Genomic DNA, 20,480 nt, shown 5'->3' on the forward strand with positions numbered 1-20,480 from the left:
TCTTTAAAAAACGCACACACATACAAATGTGGGAGATGTCACTAGGCTGCGAATGGCAAGGTGGTGCAGGAGGTAGGGAATTAACATTTGGAATTTAGAAGGCAGATAAGAAATTACCTTATTGAAACCTAATTAGGATGGAGAGAATAGACAAACTGCCTGTGTAGAAGAATTCCCATTAATTGAGGGTATGAAATATAAAAATACTCCTCCCTCAAGGAGGTAAGTGGAACTCCCCACTCCTTAAGTGTGAGGTGTACATGGTGACTTCTTTCTAAAGAGTTGAATCTAGAAAAGGAGGGGGAAAAAACAGAACAACTTTACAGTGAAGAAACCTGATAAATCCAATCTCAGGCGGGTGCCCAAAGTCAACATCAACAGTGAGAAGTCATGCTGAGAGGATGTGCCCTTGATAGGGACATGATAAGAATGGCACTTCCCCACTGAGGTCTTCCTGCCCCAAATCCACCACTTCAGTCTAAGTGTGAGAAAAACATCGGACAAATGCCAATTTAAGGACATTCTGCAAAACTTCTCAAAATTGCCATGGTTATCAAAAACATGGCACATCTGAGAAAATGTCATAGCCAAGAGAGGGGCCTAAGGAGATGTAATATAATGGGGTGTCCTAGATGGGATCCTGGAACAGAGAAAGGACATCAGGTAAAACCTAAGGAACTCTGAATAAAGGATGGACTTGCACATATACGTATACATAAATAAACGTATATGTGTGATTTAGAGACATACATGATTACGTTCATGGACATGTGCACAGAAATGCATTTAACAATGCCTTCCCTACTTCATTTATTTATTATCTCTATATCCTTAGCCCATCTCTTAACAAAGATAGCTGAAAGCTGAGTCCTGGCCTTTTGCTTTCCATAATATACAAAAGAGTTTTCTTTGAAAGGAAACTTGGCTCTTCTGTCAGTTCTGCTGCCAACCCAGGCTACAGCGGCCCAACTCAAAGAGTGTGCATGAGGTGGGCCCATCTGCCCCTTTCCAAGAGCTACTAGAAGTTCCTGGTGCCTGGCCAATTAGTCATCAACCACGGAGCCCCGGGGCTGGCAACTCTCCCAGCTACTTCCTCCCCATCTCCAGTCCACACTGCTCGGCACCTCCCCAGTTATCTCTAAAGTGCCAATCTGATCATGCCACTCCCCAACGGAACTCCTCCACCAACTAGCCAGCTCACCCAGAAGTACAGCTTGTGTGAAGTGGCTGGAGCAAGAGGGCCCACCTCCCCTCCAACCCCCTACACCTCCTCCTCCACCACCACAACCACATCCCCTGTACTCCAGCCAAATCCAGCCCTTCTGCATAACCATCCTCTCTCTTTATTCATGCACACACTACCAGTACCACGAAAGCCCATTTATCTTTTCATACTTTGCTCAAGTATTACTTTGCTTGAAAAGATCTCCCTGACACCCCATCTCTTCTTTCTGGGCCTCCAGGAGAGGTAGTAGCTCCTTCCCCTATTCTCCCTCTCTCTCTCTCTCTTTTTAAGATTTTATTTATTTATTCATGAGAGACACAGAGAGAGAAAGAGGCAGAGATACAGGTAGAGAGAGAAGCAGGCTCCATGCAGGGAACCCGATGTGGGACTGCATCCTAGGTCTTCAGGATCATGCCCTGGGCCAAAGGCAGGCATTCAACCACTGAGCCACTCAGGCATCCCTCCTTCCCCTATTCTCTTTGATGCTTTGGACGTACATCTGCTAGTTCTTTTCCCCTGCATCATAATGGCTTTTATACATATCCACTTTTCTCCCACGCGTACATAATCTGAAGCACTAAATGAGAGGCCTGTATGTGACAGCTGATTCAAGGCATGATGCAGGGGAGGAGGTGTTAACTCCATTCCAGTTAACTACACCAGACTCGTCTTACCCCAAATAAATACCCTGCCAGGTAACAAATATGCATGTATCATGCTAATAGAGAACCCAGACATGCCACCTAGCTGACTCCTTTACAAAGGGACTGCCACTCCTGAGTTCATTTATCTAGAAATTTCCAGAGCTGCCACTGCAGATCCATAAAAGGCGTTCAATAAAGCTTCAGTTAGTGAATGAATGAGCCAATTAATAAACAAATGAAAGAGTGAATCTGTGGCCAGACCACAAGCAGACCCCAAACAGAATGGGTCTTCCTTCATAATTTCAATTGGATTAGGACAAAACATTATATTCATGGATCAAGTTCACAAATATTTATTGAGGGCCTACTACAGTTTAACAATGGGTTTCAAGGAGTTATAAATATGAATATGATGGCAAGGTCCAAAATCATGGCACTTCTTCCTTTCTAAAGGCTAATATTTGAGGTGATGCCAAACAAACAGCTGTCCAGATATGGCAAAACTCAATTCTACTTCCCTGATTTTGAAATTTTCCATAATAAAAAGTTAAAGAAATGATCCTGGAAACTGCACTGCTATTTACAGGCACTCCTTCTGTTCTAATAACCAGAAGGGCAGCAATAATAACTATGAATGTTAATCAAGTGACGATTATATGCCAGCCACTTTTCTACCCATTTTTTGTGTTACTTAATCCTCGCAACAGCCATATGGAGCATGTCCTGTTGGTATTCTAATTTTACAGATGAGGAATCTAAAGCAATGAGTGCTTAAGTAGTCTATCCTAGGAAGAATCAGAGGTGGGATGTGAACCCAGGCAATCTGGCCTGCATGCTTAATAACCACTATACTCCTAAAAACACACATTTAAGGCCTTCTGGGAATGCAATCCTTGGTGATGATCTGGCTGCAATTAAACATTTCCTAGAAAATACTACTATGCTGAGTGTTTTAGAAAGTATATGTCGAGCATATGTAGAACAGTAAGCAACATCTAACATGTCAAAGAGTAATCCCCCTAATACTGTTTCTGGTTCCCTTTTCCTACCAATACCCCTGTCCTTACTTCTCCTAGTTAAGAAAATTTAACAGAGACACTTTGGGGAAAGATGACACAGAAAACAAAGTCTAAAAATCCCAAACCATTCACCCAGGCAACCAGTGGGCATCTTAATACCATTCACTTATTAAAAACCATGGATTTTCCAACCGCTCAAGAGATGTCACGTGATCTTACCTTTTAACCAAAATGAGGGACATCCAACACTATAGGTCTCGGGTAACCACAACGAGGTTTTGACCAAATTGTGTTTCTTTAGTCAAAGAAGGTATCTTTAGCTCCTGAAGATCCCCAGAGCTCATTTCTAGTCTTCAAAGGATTAGAGACATAAATCTCTCATTTTTAAGGAACTAAGATAATCACTTTAGATGTTTACATGTTTTAATTTTACTTAAGTATACAGCTTGATGAATTTTTACTAAATGGATAAAAAGATTGCCTATGTACAAAAATAGTAAAATTTCTCTTACTGCAATTTGGCTGATTAAAAAAATGATTAGTAGCTCATTTATATACAACTTTAAATCTCACTTTCTGTTACAAGTAAAAGCTACAATGTTGATATTATAAAGGCATTAATTTAGGTGACAAATGAGATCCAAGATGATTAGAGTTGAAAAGAGACTGTCACAAACAAAATGTCAGATTGTGAGATACAGTAGCAAATGTAGAAAGAAAACAGAATCATTGCAAGTGAGAGATATCAGAAGTCACAAATGGCAATCGGTTAAGAGAGAAAGACCATGAGAAAGGAGCTTCTTGGAGAATTTCTTTGTAGGGAATCCAGGAAACAACCAGTATAAATAAAGAGTCTGGGCATGGAATGAGCTGGTGCCAAAATGTCCAGATTATTCTACATAAAGGAATGTCAGGTTAGGTCCTGGGGATTCTCCTGAGTAGCTGTAATTTACCCACTCATGTGTAACACCTGCCATCCTTTTCCCTAAGTGTTTGGCCGGAGTGACCATCTGAGTGACTCATTAAAAGGGAAGGAGTTTATGAAAAGGGCCAGGCTGGGGTTACAGGGATGCAGCCTGATGAGGAAAATTTCTTGCTTTCTGGGGTCTGCCGCGGAAACAAGATGACGAAGGGGACGTCATCGTTCGGAAAGCGTTGCAATAAGACGCACACGTTGTGCCGCCGCTGTGGCTCTAAGGCCTACCACCTTCAGAAGTCCACCTGCAGCAAGTGTGGCTACCCTGCCAAGCGGAAGAGAAAGTATAACTGGAGTGCCAAGGCTAAAAGACGGAATACCACTGGGATCGGTCGAATGAGGCACCTAAAAATTGTATACCGCAGATTCAGGCATGGATTCCGTGAAGGAACGACACCTAAGCCCAAGAGGGCAGCTGTTGCAGCATCCAGTTCATCTTAAGGATTTCAACGATTAGTCAAAATAAACGTTCTGGTTTTAAAAAGTAAAAAAAAAAAAAAAAAAAGGAAAATTTCTTCATGGGTCCACAGGTGGAGGCAAGGAGGTATCAAGCCATATTTGTGAGAACAAGGTCCTGTCTGGGTTGCCTTCTTGCTTATAATCTTCCAACCCAATATCTATGCTGATGTCTCCCAAACCTAAATCTACAGTTCTCTCTCAATCACCAGACTTATTTACCCAACAGCCTGCTGGATGCCTCCCCTTGATGGTCCCACAATTACCTAAAAATCCCAGCTGGGGAAAAAAAAAAAACAGCTGATCTAAGACTGAATCCATGACCTCTCTCCTCCTCAAATATCTTTCTTCTTCACTGGTCTCTAACCAAGGAAATGATACTACCACCCAGCTGCTTAAGCCAGTGGCCCAAGTCATTATCTTCAAGTCCTCCCTCTCCTTTATCTTCCACATACTATCAAATTTCTTCATTCTCCCTTCAAAATATTTCCCTAAACCATCCATGACAACACTTCAAAGCTGTTTGTTAGAAAAACTATTTATCTTCTGATATTTCCTGCCATGTAAAAGGGAGCCCAAATAGACACTTTGTGGACACAAATGGACACTCCTGGAACTCTCTGCCCCCTTACTCACCTTCCCTGGGAGAATGAAATGACTTCTCTGACAGGTAAATTTCAGAAAAATAAACTAGGCGTGTTCAGCTCAACTCTTTCTTCCTCTTTGAAGTTGTCCTCTACTGTTCCCCAAGGCACAGGCCCTTCTATCTCACATGGGTCTGCTTTAGTTCAATATTGCTGAGACTGGGTGGGTGGGTCTGTCTAATTCTGAGGATCAGCTAGCAGGCCCATTTGGCTCTCACACTCATCTATATCCTTCAACTTTGCCTTCATCGATAACAACATTGCTATATAACATAGGTAGGGAAAGGTGCACAAATCCTAAGTGTACAGCTTTGAGGAATTTTCACAAAACGAAATAAGATCTACATAAATAGAGAAACATAACATGTTCATGGATTGGAAAGGTATCAATTCTCTCCAAAAGTATCTATAGAGTCAATGCAATTTCAGTGAAAATCCCAAGAGAGTTTTTTTGTTTGTTTGGTTTTTGGTGGTGGTGGTGGGGATGATATAAAATTTATATGAACATACAAGGGGTCAAGAATAGCCCAGGAGGGACGCCTGGGTGGCTCAGTGGTTTAGCGCCTGCCTTTGACCCAGGGTGTGATCCTGGAGTCCCGGGATCGAGTCCTACATTGGGCTCCCTGCATGGAGCCTGCTTCTCCCTCTGCCTGGTCTCTGCCTCTCTCTCTCTCTGTGTCTCTCATGAATAGATAAGTAAAATCTTTTTTATAAAAAAAAGAATAAGTGCAAGGAAAAATACAGACCAACAGAATAGAGTCCAGAAACAGACTAACACATACACAGCCACTTAAATTATGACAAAGGTGATAATGGCTGTGCAATGCAGAAAGGATGACCTTTTCAATAAATAGTGCTGGGTGAAATGGATATCCATACTGAAAAAAGGAGCAAAAATATTATTTTGATTCTCCATCCACTGATTCACCTTATTCATTAACTGGTTTAGAACCTAGGTTTCAGGGGCTGGAGGAGAGCTTATTAGGAGAGCCAACATAAGTTTCTGTTAACCTCCCTCCTCAATTTCAGTCACCCTGTCTTCTGTAATCCATTCCTCCCATTGTAAATTGGAATACTTTCTCTAAACCACCTACCTGATCTTATCACTCTCTTGCTGAAAACAGCTGCCCATTGATAGCTCCTCACTGTCTTTAAGATCAAGTTCAGACTTCCTAACAAGTCACCAGGCCCTTCCTGATCTGGGCTCTGCTCCTTCTCTGCTCTCATCTTTCCCCACTTCCTGCTGAAGCCTCGAACGCATACTCTGTGCTATTTTAATTTCCCTTCAAGGCATTAATACATGTTTTTCTTCTCACCTTGATAACTCTATGCTCCTTGGCTTGATGAATGTCTATTGGACCCCATGGTTCTCAACCTAAACATCACTTCCTGTAGGCCTAAAAACATTACTTCCTACAGGAAATCTAAACATTACTTCTCCAGACTGCCTCACAACTCATCACTTCCTGCCATGCCCAAGAACACAGCTCGGCACTGTGTTCTCAACCTGATCTCAATCTATGGCATTCTCCGCACTGTATTATTATTGCTTGTTTACTTTTCAGCAGCTCCCGAGGGCAGTGACCTGGTCTTGTTTACCACTATGTCCCCAGTGCTGAAAATATAGTGAGTATTCAATAAATACTAGTTGAAATGAGTTACATTTATAATTTCAAAGTATTTTCTGTTATATAACATTTTTTAAGTCCTAAGAGGTAGGATAGGTATATAGAGTATTCCCATTTTACATATGGCTTAGTTGAGATTAAATGATTTTGTCAGGGTCAATCAGCTAGAACAATGGTACCATGCCTTTCTAATCTTATGAAATTTAACTCGGTTCATTTGTAGACACACTATATTTTCCATTATTTTAATATAACACATATTACTTCTAGGCTTAATTTGAATGTTATATTTTTTCCCAAGGTTCTTCTTTTTTTCTTTAACCTTTTAGCAAGGGAAATTTACTATATATATATATATATATATATATATATATATATATATATATAGAGAGAGAGAGAGAGAGAGAGAGAGAGAGAGAACTCATCCCCCATGTATGCGCCATCCAGTTTCAACTAGTATACACTCATGACCAATCTTATTTCCTTTATGCCCTGCTCAGTCTTCCATCTTCTGAATTACGAAGCAAAATCCCAGACAACAAATGATTTCATCTGTAAACATTTCAGTTAAACAATGCGCTAAACAAATCATCCACAGTGATAAAAGGACTCATAAACAGGGTCCTTCCTTATAGTTCAGTAAACTAAGAAGCAAGACTACTCACTATTTCCCTATTGTTGGGGGTGGGGGGGTGTTATGTAGTACCTGTCCTGGTATAATTATCAGCGTTCACTCACTCTGGTTAGGGTGCTATGGATTAGAGCATACAGAAAACAAGCACAGCAATGGAGAAAAGTGAATCTCAAAACTTCTCAACTTGAATGGAAAATATAATATGCTTGTAGTTGTTAAAAATTACCAGATTCCTTTTTTTCTTTATCCAATTTATCAAACCAGTCATCTCAGAAGGCCAACTACCCAGCATAAGTGGAAGACCTGCTTGGGTCTTATCTACCAAATGCTGTCACATAGGATCCAATTCATACTTCTGCAAAATCAAAACGGCACATTCAATTCTTGAAGGAAACTTCATTCCGCAAACATAAATCCTGGACACAAATCCATCTCAAAAGTGACGAGAACCAGGTTGTACACTAGTAAAACATTATCGCACTTATCAGCTCTCATGACTGGTTGTGTAGTAATATAATGGATCCATAAATCTATGCAACTATCCATAGCACCAACAACAGAGGGTGGAGATAGTTTTGAGTCCTCTTATACGCTATAAAAAATCTGTCCACAGCTAGTAAAGCAAGCTGGGAAGTTTACGTTTTCCCCAGAGACTTCACAATGAGAAGCAGGTTAAGATTGCCGGCAGCACATGGTTTCCTTCTGCAAACAAATCATGAATAAAGATGCACACACACGCATACACACATATATATTACTCTGATGATGTTAACATGTCATATCACTAAGACTAATACAATAAATCTCTGCTTCACAATAACACAGTGAACCAACCATACAACCACTATATTTTCCAACTATGTAACTGTTATATTATCCCACCCAGTTCCCTCATGTTATAGAAGTCTGCGATCTCTAGAATGCTATATTAACACAGTTTAAATAATATTCATACATCTTGTACTTAATGAGCACCTAACCTACTATGTGCCACACAGTGTTCTAAGCACATAGCATATATAAGTGAGTAAAATAAATAATAAACACAATAAAGAAATAAATATTATGTTAGAATAAGTTGCATGCTATGGAAAACAAAACATGCAGCACAAGTGGGCAGGGTAGGCCAGGAGGGTAGGTTTTAGAATGAGTGGGCCAGGGCAGGGCTCACTGAAAAGGTGAAGTCTGAGCAGAGTAATGGGGGGAGAGGCAAGCAGCCAAGTGGGTCAGGAGAAGCAGCGTGTGTAGCCAGAGGAAACTACTGTGAAACAGGTCTCCAAGTAGGAGGGTGCTTGGCATGTTGAAGGAAAAGTAAGGGGCCAGGAAGGAGTAAGCAAGAGGAGAAGTCTGAGAGGTAATGGATGCCAGTCACTGCAGCCTGTGGCCCTGGGGGAGGCCTTTCACTTTGGTTCTCTGGGGATGTGAGCAGGGGAGTGGCGTGATCTGACTTAGGGTTTCAAGAGATTGCCCTAGCTTCCCTGTTGAGGCTAGACTACAGGGGAAGGGGAGAAGCAGGAAGCCCTATAAGGAGATTACTGAGTGATGACGAGAGAGCAGGGGAACTGTGAAGGTGATGAGCTTTGGTGGGTTACAGACATTCACAGAGGCAAAGCTGATGGAGTCACCTGATGGATCAGACACAGGCTGTGAGAAAAGAAGTCAGGGACAGACCCAAGACTTTAGTCCTGATCTGGATGAGGGGGGAGAGCCGCGGCCTTCATTGAGACGGGGAAGGGTATGGGCAGAGCAGTTTTAGGTGATGAAGACGATGAGTTCAGGGTTGGAAAAGCTAGTAAGAATTTAAGATCTTCAAGTGGAGATGTGCAAGTTGGCAGTCAGGGATATGGCCCCGGGGTTCAGAGAAGTGTGCTGCGGCATAAACTCAGGAGTTTATGGGCTACTGATAATAACCCAATTTACTATTGTGGTTAAAACAAATATTCATAGCAACAAAAGTCACACACACAGACACACACACATACACACACACACTGTCCTACACAGAAAAGAATAAGACCAAGAATCATAAAACAAACCAAAAAAATTAACTGTTTGCTGAGTCAATGGTCACGTTCATTTCAACCAGTTGAGTAAAATGAAGAAAAACTATACCCATTGTTTCCTCCCAAAATGGGGACTTGCTCGTTCGTAAATATTTATAGGAATCTGAAGGTGATCATGTGAAGGAGAAATGAGTTGGCAAGCTGGGATACCAGCTAGACAGTTCTTAGATCTTGAGAAATATCATATATTACTTACTGAAAGAAATAAAGCTGGCTCAGGTAAGCTGCAGCGAAAGAAGAATGTAAATGGAACAGTGTTTCATGTCTAAGTCTCTGCCCTTTCTGCCTTTTTCATCTCTAAGAGTATTAAGTGTCCCAAAGTTTCCTTTCCAGATTCTGTTTCTAATGTATGATGACACCAGGCAAGGTTGCTGGGGGCTGAGGGAAAGAGGCGGGTGGAAGTTGTACAGCAGTGGATGATGATGCAACTTTGAAAAACTCATCTCACCCAAAAAATGAAAAACATTTAAAAGCCACTGATAAACCTGCATTAGAGATGCTGCCAATGCCCCATCCCCCGAGCCTACTGGCACAAACATCAAAGCAAAAGTTACAGCGCTAAATCGAATTATCAAACATTCCTTAAGCACAGCACGAGTGTAGCTTATTACAATTTGGAAAATTCCACAGTATTTATCAAATCCTAAGCAAAGCCATGGTGCTCAGAAGTGTACCACACTAGACGTCACTGACAGCCACAAGCTCGATGGCTCTGGGTGTGTTGCTGTGGCAACCGCGTACTCAGCAGCAACACACTGTCTGCCTCTTGCAACCCAGAATCAGAGAGGTAGAAGAAAACAACCAGCTTCCTGATGGGAAAAACCCAGGGAGTCACAGCACGGCCCATCTCCATCATATATACACGTGGGAGACTTCCTTTCAGCAGTCTGAAATCACTCCCACCTAACTGCCAGTGAAAAAAATACATAACCCCTTTTGTCTATTGTAGGACCAATCGACGCACCCAGGCACAAAGCACTAGAGAAATGGACAAGGAGAAGTGATGGATCAGTCTGTGCTCAAAGGTGTCAAGGTCATGTGTTTAGCTGGGTCCAGGCATGAGGGGCTTTTTGGGGTGGGAGGGGGGATGGTCCAGGTCCATCTGAAAAGCCATAATGAGATGCATTCCATAGAGAGATCTGTAAGAAAAGAAGATGTAAACTGGAGCATGAGCCTTCCCAGAAACAGAGGGAGAACCCCAAAGGGGAGAGGGCAAACAGCCAGCATGTGAGGATACCGACACCCCAGAAGAGGCACAAGAAGTCTCAGATGCCCTACGATGATGGACTTTTGGGTACTCCACATGGTGTTGAAATAAAACAGAAACTGTCGAACGTACCTTCTCCACTGGTAGAAAGTCATTCTCTACTTCAATTGACCTTGGTCTTAATTTTATTGGTTTGTCTTTGAATATATCTCCGAAGCCCACTCCCTTAACTTTCTTCGGCTGGATTGCTGCAGTTGCGACTGTCCCGTTGGCACCTTCGGATTTGGTACTGCTCGAGTCACCCCCATCACTCTCGGAGCCTGTGGTTTCCCTTAAACCTGTCAAGAGTGGGGACGGGGAGAAAAAGAGCTCAGAAATCAGCCACAGCCGTGAAGCACCTCACAGCCAGCCAGGAACCACCTCTACAAGTGTTACTGGGCACAGGACTTTTCATTTCATGTGTCGAATATGTTGCGTTCAGGTGGCTCTGAGTTTTGTTCAATCTCCCCACCCCCAGCCTTTGATTTTCAGAAGTGAATTGAAATTCTTCTCCAAAAAAATCTAATTTCAAAGCAGATCTCTTGTGTGACATCTCACCTCTCTTCAGCCAGAGCCTGATTCTAATACAAATTTGTTTTGCCACAGTCTGTGCGATGACAACCCTTCCCACTCTGTCCTCACCTCCCCACCCCGTCAGGACCACATACTGTACCTCCAATCTCTATGACTCATGGCAATTAGCAATTAGCAATGAAAGTAACATTTCCTAAAGGGAAACTGTAAAGCTAAAAGCCATTTAAACAAATTAGCAATTAAAGAAACCACACAAAATTATGACTGCCAAAGAATTAAATCTCTTTGGATGGCTTCACAAGGAATAAATGCACGCAGACATGTTTCTCTAGGAAAGCATTAAACCAAACTTGACATTGAGACGCCTTCACTGGCAAAGATGACTGTGTCTGTTAAAGAAAGGAAGGAAGCTGCCTTCCCGGAGGCCAGAATTCCCCGAGCCCACCGTTCTTCTTCCCTCCCTCAATGCCATCATTTCCCCAAGGCTGAATCCCTTTCCAAAGAAGAACACTGGGAACATGACATCCTTCCTTTGACCTCTTGTGGTGTGTGTTGGAAGTCACCAAATAGTTGTCAGCAAGACAGCATGAACACTTACCTCCCAGATTCTTTTTTCCCCAGGCTCTGCCCACAATCATGTTCCTAAAAGGAAGAGCCTATTTGTTTCTAGTTAATTTCTAGATGTACACTCTTACTTTGAAAGTCAGTATATCAGTCATCCCATCAAAGGGCCGGATTCAAATGATATCTTATGGAATACTAGTTTGCCATTCAATCTGCCTCTAAAGCCTCTAGATGTGTAGAATAGCTCCTGAACGTTTACTATATATCCCCTTATGACAACGATGCTCTCAATGGAAGTACATCAAATTTTGTTCTGTATTAGCCAATTGTACGTTATCTTTCTACAGGGAAGGTGGCCTCCTAGTACGTAAGAATAATACACCAAATAATTGCTCACATAAAATGTTATAAAATGTCGAAGTCATTCAAATAAAGTAGTCTCAGTGCAGGAAGAAACTGTTAAATGAAAACAGATAAAATATAGAAAGGTCATTATAAATTGCTAACAAGTTTCAAAATCAAATCCTTAACATTAAAACAATGGCTGTGTTTGTTGCTGCTGCTGTTTTCAATAAAATGGTATTTATAAGCCAAAAAAGAAGGGGAGAGGAGGAAGATCCCTGGTGTACATTTTAATTAGCTAAAGAACAGCATTTGTGAGCAAGAATGGAGGGCAGAGCAATGAGGAGCAGCCTACAGCAATGGGGTCGGCTGTAATTTATAGGCCTGGATTTGAGTGTGCAAAACATGGAGAACCCCTCTGGATTAGCTATCCATTCGTGTGTTTATTTGTTCATTGTTTTTGGAACTATCCCTGCTGGAGATATAATTTTGGAGTCTAAATATTGTGTCATTTCCCCTTTAACATGTTCTCATTTTGCCGTATGGATTCTTTCTATGTGATAAATGGCTTGTATACTCTTTTCTGGGTTGGAAAGAACCATTTGAGGGTGGAATAAAGAAAGAGTTAGTGGGAAGAAACCATTACCGTCCTGCCCTCCCCATCACCACCACCACCACCATCACCACCACCACCACCAGCAGCAGCAGAAGGCAGCAGGGCAAATGGATTAGGGCAAGGCTGTTTTAGTTCTTCAAAGAGAGGAATTTGAAGGAGTCTTCTTTCATTCCTCGTTAGTTAGAACCATAATATTTTCAACCACTGCCATTCTGATTTCACTGAGCTTCTAGTTTCAGGGATTTGCTGCCTTCCAGGTTCATCTTAATGACTTTGTATTAATCACTGTGAGAAATGCTCTTCACATTACACAGAGAGAGAGGGCACAGTCATTCAACCACATAAGCATGGACTGGGAAGAAAACACATGGCAGATTTTTCTTCCAGACATTCTGGCAGCCTGCTTCTATCACTTTTAAGAATGTAAATTATATAGCTGAGTATCTGGGTTGGTGAAAGAACTCAAAATCGAATCCCTTCCCTTTGGAGGGAATCAAAGGTGACGTTTTCATGTTGGTTTGGTGCTGCATCTTTTAGCTACTGGTGCCCATCATACACACCATCCTGAAAATGTCCCCGTGTCATGCTCAGAATGCCAGGTGACACCGACAGGTAGGACAGCACAGTGTGGTCTGTGGGCTAGGGCCAGTTCATGAAGGGCTTGTTACTGGTACATAGCAAGCTTTGCACAGGAAGTGTGCATATTTGGAAACACTTATAGCAGTGTGTACTGGTATGACTTCAGATGTGTGGCCAGTGGACTTGTCTAGGTGACCAGGGAACAGACCAGTCCCGATCTGTCAGTTGCCTGTGGTGAGGTGCAGATGGCACACTGCATGCGTAGTAAAGTTGTGTACAGCAAGACCAGGTATCCGTCCGTGGGGGGATAGAAATAAAAATAAACTTCACCACAGACAGTCTGAGAAGCACGGTTCCGGCGTTCACATTTGAACCTTCTCTTTCGCCACTTCTCTATATGTAGGTATGTATGCGCATATGTGTACATGTACACCAGGGTGGAAGCTTTTCCCTCAAGGTAAAAAAAAGAACAGAGCCTCAAATTTTCTGTTATATGGCTGGCCAAATGACATAATAAATTACACTTTTGTGTAATTTACCGTAATATTCCAGCATGGATCAATTCAGGTCTGTGAGCCATTTTTGTTTATTTTAAATTTAAAACTCACGTGCATAGTGCTATTCAGCGGCAGGAACTGTTCTAAGAGCTTCACGAAATTCATTCATTAATCTCATTCGTGTCCTTCCCCTCAACTTTTGGCAGCTTTATTTCACAACACAAAAGGCTATCCGTTGGTCCTGCCAAAAGAAGTCTGTCGTGCAGTGATTGGCTGAATGAGCAAAGCAGAACGCCATTTCTGGCATGGACTTTCATGCCAAATTCTTATTTCTTTGAACAACACAATGAAGAAATGGTTTATTGGTTTCTAATGAGCCACTTGGGAAAAGCAGTAACCACGAGAGGTTGACATTTCCATGGAAAGCCATCTCACACCACCGCAGAGGCCCAGAGATACTGGTACAAATACGTATGCCATGACAAATGCTACTGGTCCCTTCTCTGCACGCATGGCTCATGCACGCATGTTACACACATGGCAGAGGCATAAAGCAAACAAGAAAGCGCCAGGGCTGGTGATGAGAATGCTCCTGTAGCACACACCAAGGAGACAGCACTTATTCAGGCAAATAAGTCCATGTCCTTGGATCAGAAATTCACACACACACTTGGCAGAAGCATGAGCAGCTCAGGAAAGTGCGGCGGCCGTGTCAAAAACCACAAGTACTCGGATGTTAACTTTACAATTGCCTCCTGCCGTTTAGGTCACTCACTGTAATAGCGTCTGTGGCCCTCCGTCTTTCCCGGTGCAGCTCGGTACAGAATTGTCCCTTCAAAGGTAGTCTTTCCTGACAGTGAATGAGAGAAGAGAAGGGGAGAGAAAAACAAGAGAGGGGAAGGGGGGAGCAAATGATGGCAAAAGAAGGAAGAAGGAGAGTCTTTAACTGAACTTGCCTTCAATGAATCCGCTGTAAGAGTTTTATTGGCAAATTAATTAGAGACCATTAGGCAGAATTTAAGAATGTTACAGAATGAGCCCAAAGTCCCCACACAACCACGATGGCAATGAGCATCCGGAAGAGGGGCTTGCCTCTGCCCATGACTGGCACGGAGATTATGCCCCCTTTAAACCTGGAAGCCATTGCCACATTTTAGCTCAAGAAAAGGAAAACCTCAATTAACCAGAGGAAATCCAAGTCACTGGATTCCTTAATGACCCATGTGTAATATAGATTGAGGCCCATTACCTTTTATCTTCTATCCCTAGAGCCCTGTATGACACAAACTGATATCCATGACCCCAAGATTCTAAATAAGGCACAGATTCTCTTTAAGGATTTTACTCTTTGTACCTTTCACAACAAGGAAAGGTACTAATAAGCTAGAAGGGGTCTTCACCAATGAGGATGGAAACCAATAGTGGCATCCGTGTGGATATAAGGGGTTTTCTGCTTAGTGCTGCAGACACCAGAAAACCCTATTTTTTGAAACACCTTAATTGAGCTTTTGCCATATCAGTCATGAGACTGTACTCAAGCATGAGGACATAGGACTCATCCACTGTCAAACGTCAAATTATCCCTTTTTTGTTGTTACCAGTAGAGATTATCAAGACTGTAGGACAGGACACACAGCTAAAGCCCAAATTTCTCTGGAATTTTAAGTACAGGAAATACATACACACTGTTCTGGTTCAAGTACACACACACACACACCATACAGAGAATACCATGGGCAGGTAAAATGGTTTGCTAAATGCATTACTCTAAATTACCCAACAAATAGGTTCTCTTATGGCTTATGAGCTAAATATCAAACTAAAGGCCAGTCATGCAGCTCACTCATAATAGGTCTGAGGGAGGGAAAAGCAGGCTACAGGCTACATTTACAGAGAGAGGAACTGAGAGGGAGGGAGTAACTTGTCTCACTTCTTAAAATATTCTTTAGGAAAATGGAAAACCCCAACAGGAAATATCAAGTCAGCTTCTGGGCCACGTCACTACTGACACATGAAGAGAACGTCAAATGATCAAATAGACAACTGAAATACCATCAGGTATTTCCCATTTCCATGTCCTACAGGCATGGTGGGACACCCTAATTCTGAAGTCTTCCCTGTTTGATAAATGTGCTCCATCCAATTAAAGTAAAAACTTAGATGTTCAAAATCACTGGCCATATAAGAATCATCCAAAGAAACAATAAAGTGTTTCAAAGGTTCATGTTAGATTTGCAGCTCTTGAGGACTTTGATGACCAAAAAAAAAAAAAAAAAAGAAAGAAAGAAAGCAAATGACAGCGGCCTGTTTTATTTGGGGAAATTTTTATTCTGCTTCACTTCAGTCATTAAAGTGACATTATTCCCAAGGAACGCAGATGCTTTGCAAGCAAGGCCCTCCCAAACTGAACAGCGGGGGTCCTTCTCAGTGTTAGAAAAAGGAAGCGGAAGTAAAGAACTCAGTATTTTGATAAAGTCCCTCCAAGTACAACAGAACCTCCCTGTGTTCTTCCCCAGGACCACGTCTGAGGATCTCTGAGGGAGACCACAGCTCTGATGTCTCTGAACGGCCAAGTGTGTGTGCCAAGCTTCCCCGCAAGATGACGGGAAACAGCCTGGGCTGCGGTGAGCAAGGACACACATACTCTTATCTAAAACACAAAAGAGACAGGCAATTGGAAAGTTCACGAATATGAGTGCTGCTTATTCCACTGGGAGAAATATTTTACTATCACTATTAAATATTAATACCTGAAGGCAGCAAACGCTGTAAAAGGGAAGAATTTTAGAATTCCAACAGAAAATCATATGCTTATCCTAGCATCTAATTTTGCCTAAAACTGTTTCATCAATTTGCTAATTGCTCTTCACTGCTAATAGAACAGCATATACAAAACAAATACCATCTAATATTAAAAAGAACAAAAAGTACAAAATAAAAAAGAACGATCTGTTTCCTACAACTAATGAAATACAGTATTTCTATATCATGAAAGTGGTTTGCCCCAAGTTTTAAAAAGCCATCTCCATCTTTGTCTTAGCTTGACAAGTCATGAAACTATCAGAATCTAAAATTCCAAAATAAGGAAATAGGAAAACTATAAAGTCAATTCAAACTGAAATCTCCTGGTTATTAATGGTTATAGAAAGAAAATGTAAATTTTGTCCCTCTGAAAATTATGGAAATAATTGAAAATGTTTCTGTAGCTAAATGATGTGGTTTTTTTTTTTTAAAAAAAACAGGAATACTTTTTAGTTTTACAATTAGTTTAGAATCTGAGAAATTTAATAATATTAAAAAATACGTTAGAAATAAAAGACACATTTATGTCCAAAATGTGAAGCAGAATTTGTCTGAAAAGGAAATTGGACAACAGTAATATCTGGATTTGCCTCTCAGTCCAAATAAATTTTAAGAATTTAGGATATTCTCTGATTATAATTTAATATAATGTCAGTATAATTTATAATTATGTTGTTTGTTTTTTGAGAGAGAACGTGAGCATGCACACATGCTCGCCTGTGAGAAGGGGGAGGGAGAGGGAGAAGAGGGAGACGGAGAGGGAGAGAGAGAATCTCAAGTAGATTCCCTGCTAAGTGCAGAGCTCAACACAGGGCTCAATGCAAGGCTGAATCCCAGGACCCAAAGATCACGACCTAGGCTGAAACCAAGAGTCAGCCGCTTAACCAACTGGGCCACCCAGGTATCCCTATAATTAGTTCTATTTCACAGTCAATATTAGCATGTGCAAAATGGAAACTGAAAAGGTAATTAATTAATCATGATCTCCAATAATAAGAAGAAATAATCTAAACTCTACTCAAATTGGAAATTTGTCAGATGCCCTGTGAAAGAGTAAACTGCGGGCCAGAATAAAGGCAATACCAAAGTGCGTGTGGAAAGCCTGCACGTAATTATGGCCTCATCTGGTAAGCCATGCCACACCCAGGACTTTGTTTCACTGAACTTTAGGGTTCTTATCTGATACCAGGCTGGAAGATCTCTAAATTCCTTTCCATTCCTAACATAAGATTCTGCCCACAGTATTATCACAACCACTTGGATGTTTTCTTTTTTAAAAATCTAACTTACTCAAATTTTTTTCACCATTGGTCTGAAAAATGGGAACCCATTTCATTCTTTTAAAAAATAACTTGTTCGTGTAATTTTGCAAGCCCTAACAGATCTGGGTGGGAATCATAGGTGGCTGCTAATATTCAAAAAGAAAGATAGCTAGACATTGTGAGCCTCCATGTTGATGATACATCACCATCTATGATGTTTTGGGAAATATATATATTTATTCAGGTCAAACCTCAATTTAATTAAGCCCCTAGATGCAATGATCAATTTATAGGGACACAGAGTTAATGGCATAGCAGAAACGAAATCAGCAAAGACAGATGGTGGGAAATTCATAGACAAAGGACCTTAGTTTCTTCAGCAAAAATTATAAGAGAAAAAGGAGACATGGAGGAGGAATCTATAGATTTAGAAGGACTTGAAACACATCTGATTATAATCCGATATAAATTACAATGCATGTACCTCCACCTTCAAGCTAACAAATTGTATTAAAAATAGAAGACTATGGGGTGTCTGCCTGGTTCAATCAGTAGAGCATCTGACTCTTAATCTCAGGGTCATGAGTTCAAGCCCCATGTTGGGTATAGAAACCTCTGAAAAAGTACCTCTAATGTTTCACAAATTCTATAAAATACAATAGCGTTTTCAAATTTAAATATGGAGCAAAACGTTTCTGCTGCTACATAGCTATGAACTTTCTTATCTAAGGTAAAAGGTTTAAGTCAACACATCAACCAGTACAATTGCTGTAACTCTTTCCTTGACAGATCAGATTACCCTAAACAAAGATCTACAGTTCAGATATTTTCATAAACAACCACCATATATAAAAAATACAACAGGGTAAAAGAAAAGCAAGTTCAAGCACCTGTCTTTCAAAGATAAGAATGCCTCCTCAGAGTAAAAAGGGATTCAGTAAGTGCTTATTGAGCAAGATGTCCGGGTACACTTCCTCAAAAATATAAGTCAAGGTTTCTTGTATTACATTCATCCATTACTTTCTGGAAATAGAAATGTGAAGAGTACAAATACCAAATAATTATGTGCACATGTAGGTGTGTGTGTGTGTGTCTGTGCATGCATTTGTGTGAACAAAGAGATACACAAGGATACACTGTACACTAAGTTTTCTTCATATGTACCAGGACATAGATTTTATCTGCTTAAAAAACCTCACCCTGATGTCTGGTAGCATTTAAATTCAGAGGATTTTTATATGAAGGCACAAGGCTCTCTAAAAATTGCCAAAATGGCATAAACATTAGGAATGTTAAGTGGACAGGTCTAACAAAGATCTTGATTAAGTACAGTTTAGCTTGTACTGGAGTAAAAACCTAGATGTCTTTTGTGCATGAACTACCTCTGTCTTTCTTAGTTTTATGATAAAAGTAAATAGGCATTTCTTTACTACAGTTATACAAGATGTTATCCCCAGGGAAAATTGGATGAGAGGTACATGGGATCTCTCTATACAGTTCCAGTTGGGTTTTTTTTTTTTTGCAACTTCTTGTGACTATAATTATTTCTAAAAAGAAAAAATTTAAAGTAAAGCACATTGAAACTACTGATGCCATTCTCTGCGAATAGGGAATAAGCAGAATCATTTTAAAACCAAAGGTTCCGCTTAGACAAGTCCTACCACTATACATAACTTCTGTATGTGATTGGGACTACATTTTATACATTTTACCACTGGATAGACATTTTATCTTCAGAGTGTAAACAGCTACTGAAAAGCCTGTCAGAATGCTGAGAGAGGCTATTTCTCTTTCAGGGGATTACTTCAATTCAGCAAGCCACAGGGACATTATCATCACATTTCTTTTTGTATGAAGTCTTTTGTGACCACCATTGTCCCCACATCCCAGTGGGACTGGCCTCTCCACCTCTGCATACCATTTTTCCTCAGACACTCATGGAGCACCTGGGGCACCTTCCCAAACTTCCAGTTTGTGTACTCCTTTGTTATGTGAGCTGACTGAAGGCAGGGACTCTGTATATCTTCAGGGTCTTGTGCAGTGTCTTAGTAACAACAGGGGCTCAGCAAAGGCTGAATGAATGAGAAGCAGAAGAAAAGGAAGAAGGAAGGAAGGACAGAAGGATGGATATGGGTGGACAGATGGAAAGATGGAGAGATGGGCCCTCTTGTCCTTAACTGTACATACAGGAAGATTGCCAAGGCCATGCAGTTCTTTTAGAAACATCCATCCTTGTTAGGAGACCATGCCTCTTCAGGGACCTCAAACCCTCCCCAATAAGGAACAGATTCTGTGGTAACTAAACATGGCTGCTGAAACTTGTGGGCTCTCCTCGTCCTGAAATGGAGGGCTTTTAACTGAATGAGTGTTGGGGAGAAGAGTCTCTCCAAGAGAAACAGTCCTTTCTGAGCATCTGAAGGAAGGCTAAGTGCCCAGAGAGACCATTCTAAGCAGTCTCCTAACCTCCTGCCTCAGGAATCCCAGCACCGTGCACTTTGAACTGAGGGGGTCAGGCAGGTCAAATGTCCATATTACTAAGAGCAAAAGGAGGCAGTTTATTTCAACAGTTCCCAAAATACAAAAGGCATTACTTCTCTGACCCTCCAACCATGAAAGCACAGGTAACATGGCAGGATACAAGAAGTCAAGGTTCTCCCAGAGAGGGAGACCTCTCCAGATCTCCTTTTCTGCATCAGTAAAGGAATCTCATAATAGCTTCCACATGCAGAGATAATGTTTCAGTGTGCAT

At 41.2% G+C, this 20,480-nt stretch overlaps 1 protein-coding gene and 1 pseudogene across 15 annotated transcripts in view; one reads left to right on the forward strand and one right to left on the reverse strand.

Annotated features, from left to right (window-relative positions):
* Positions 1-20,480, reverse strand: part of SH3KBP1 (SH3 domain containing kinase binding protein 1) — a 334,655-nt gene that overhangs the window by 127,019 nt on the left and 187,156 nt on the right. For 9 of the 15 annotated variants that reach the window (XM_025997484.2, XM_025997480.2, XM_025997482.2 and 6 more), the window contains 2 exons: positions 14,443-14,517; positions 10,629-10,834 (listed from right to left, as the gene is read on the reverse strand). In XM_025997484.2, the coding sequence (XP_025853269.1) occupies positions 10,629-10,834; positions 14,443-14,517 (281 nt within the window). The remainder of the gene's footprint in view (positions 1-10,628; positions 10,835-14,442; positions 14,518-20,480) is intronic. The other 6 variants (XM_025997485.2, XM_025997483.2, XM_072744010.1 and 3 more) reach the window with 1 other exon arrangement.
* Positions 3,992-4,348, forward strand: LOC112918999 (large ribosomal subunit protein eL37 pseudogene; annotated as a pseudogene).

Source organism: Vulpes vulpes, chromosome X (genome assembly GCF_048418805.1).
Source record: "Vulpes vulpes isolate BD-2025 chromosome X, VulVul3, whole genome shotgun sequence".
In the NCBI taxonomy this organism is placed as follows: Eukaryota; Metazoa; Chordata; class Mammalia; order Carnivora; family Canidae; genus Vulpes; species Vulpes vulpes.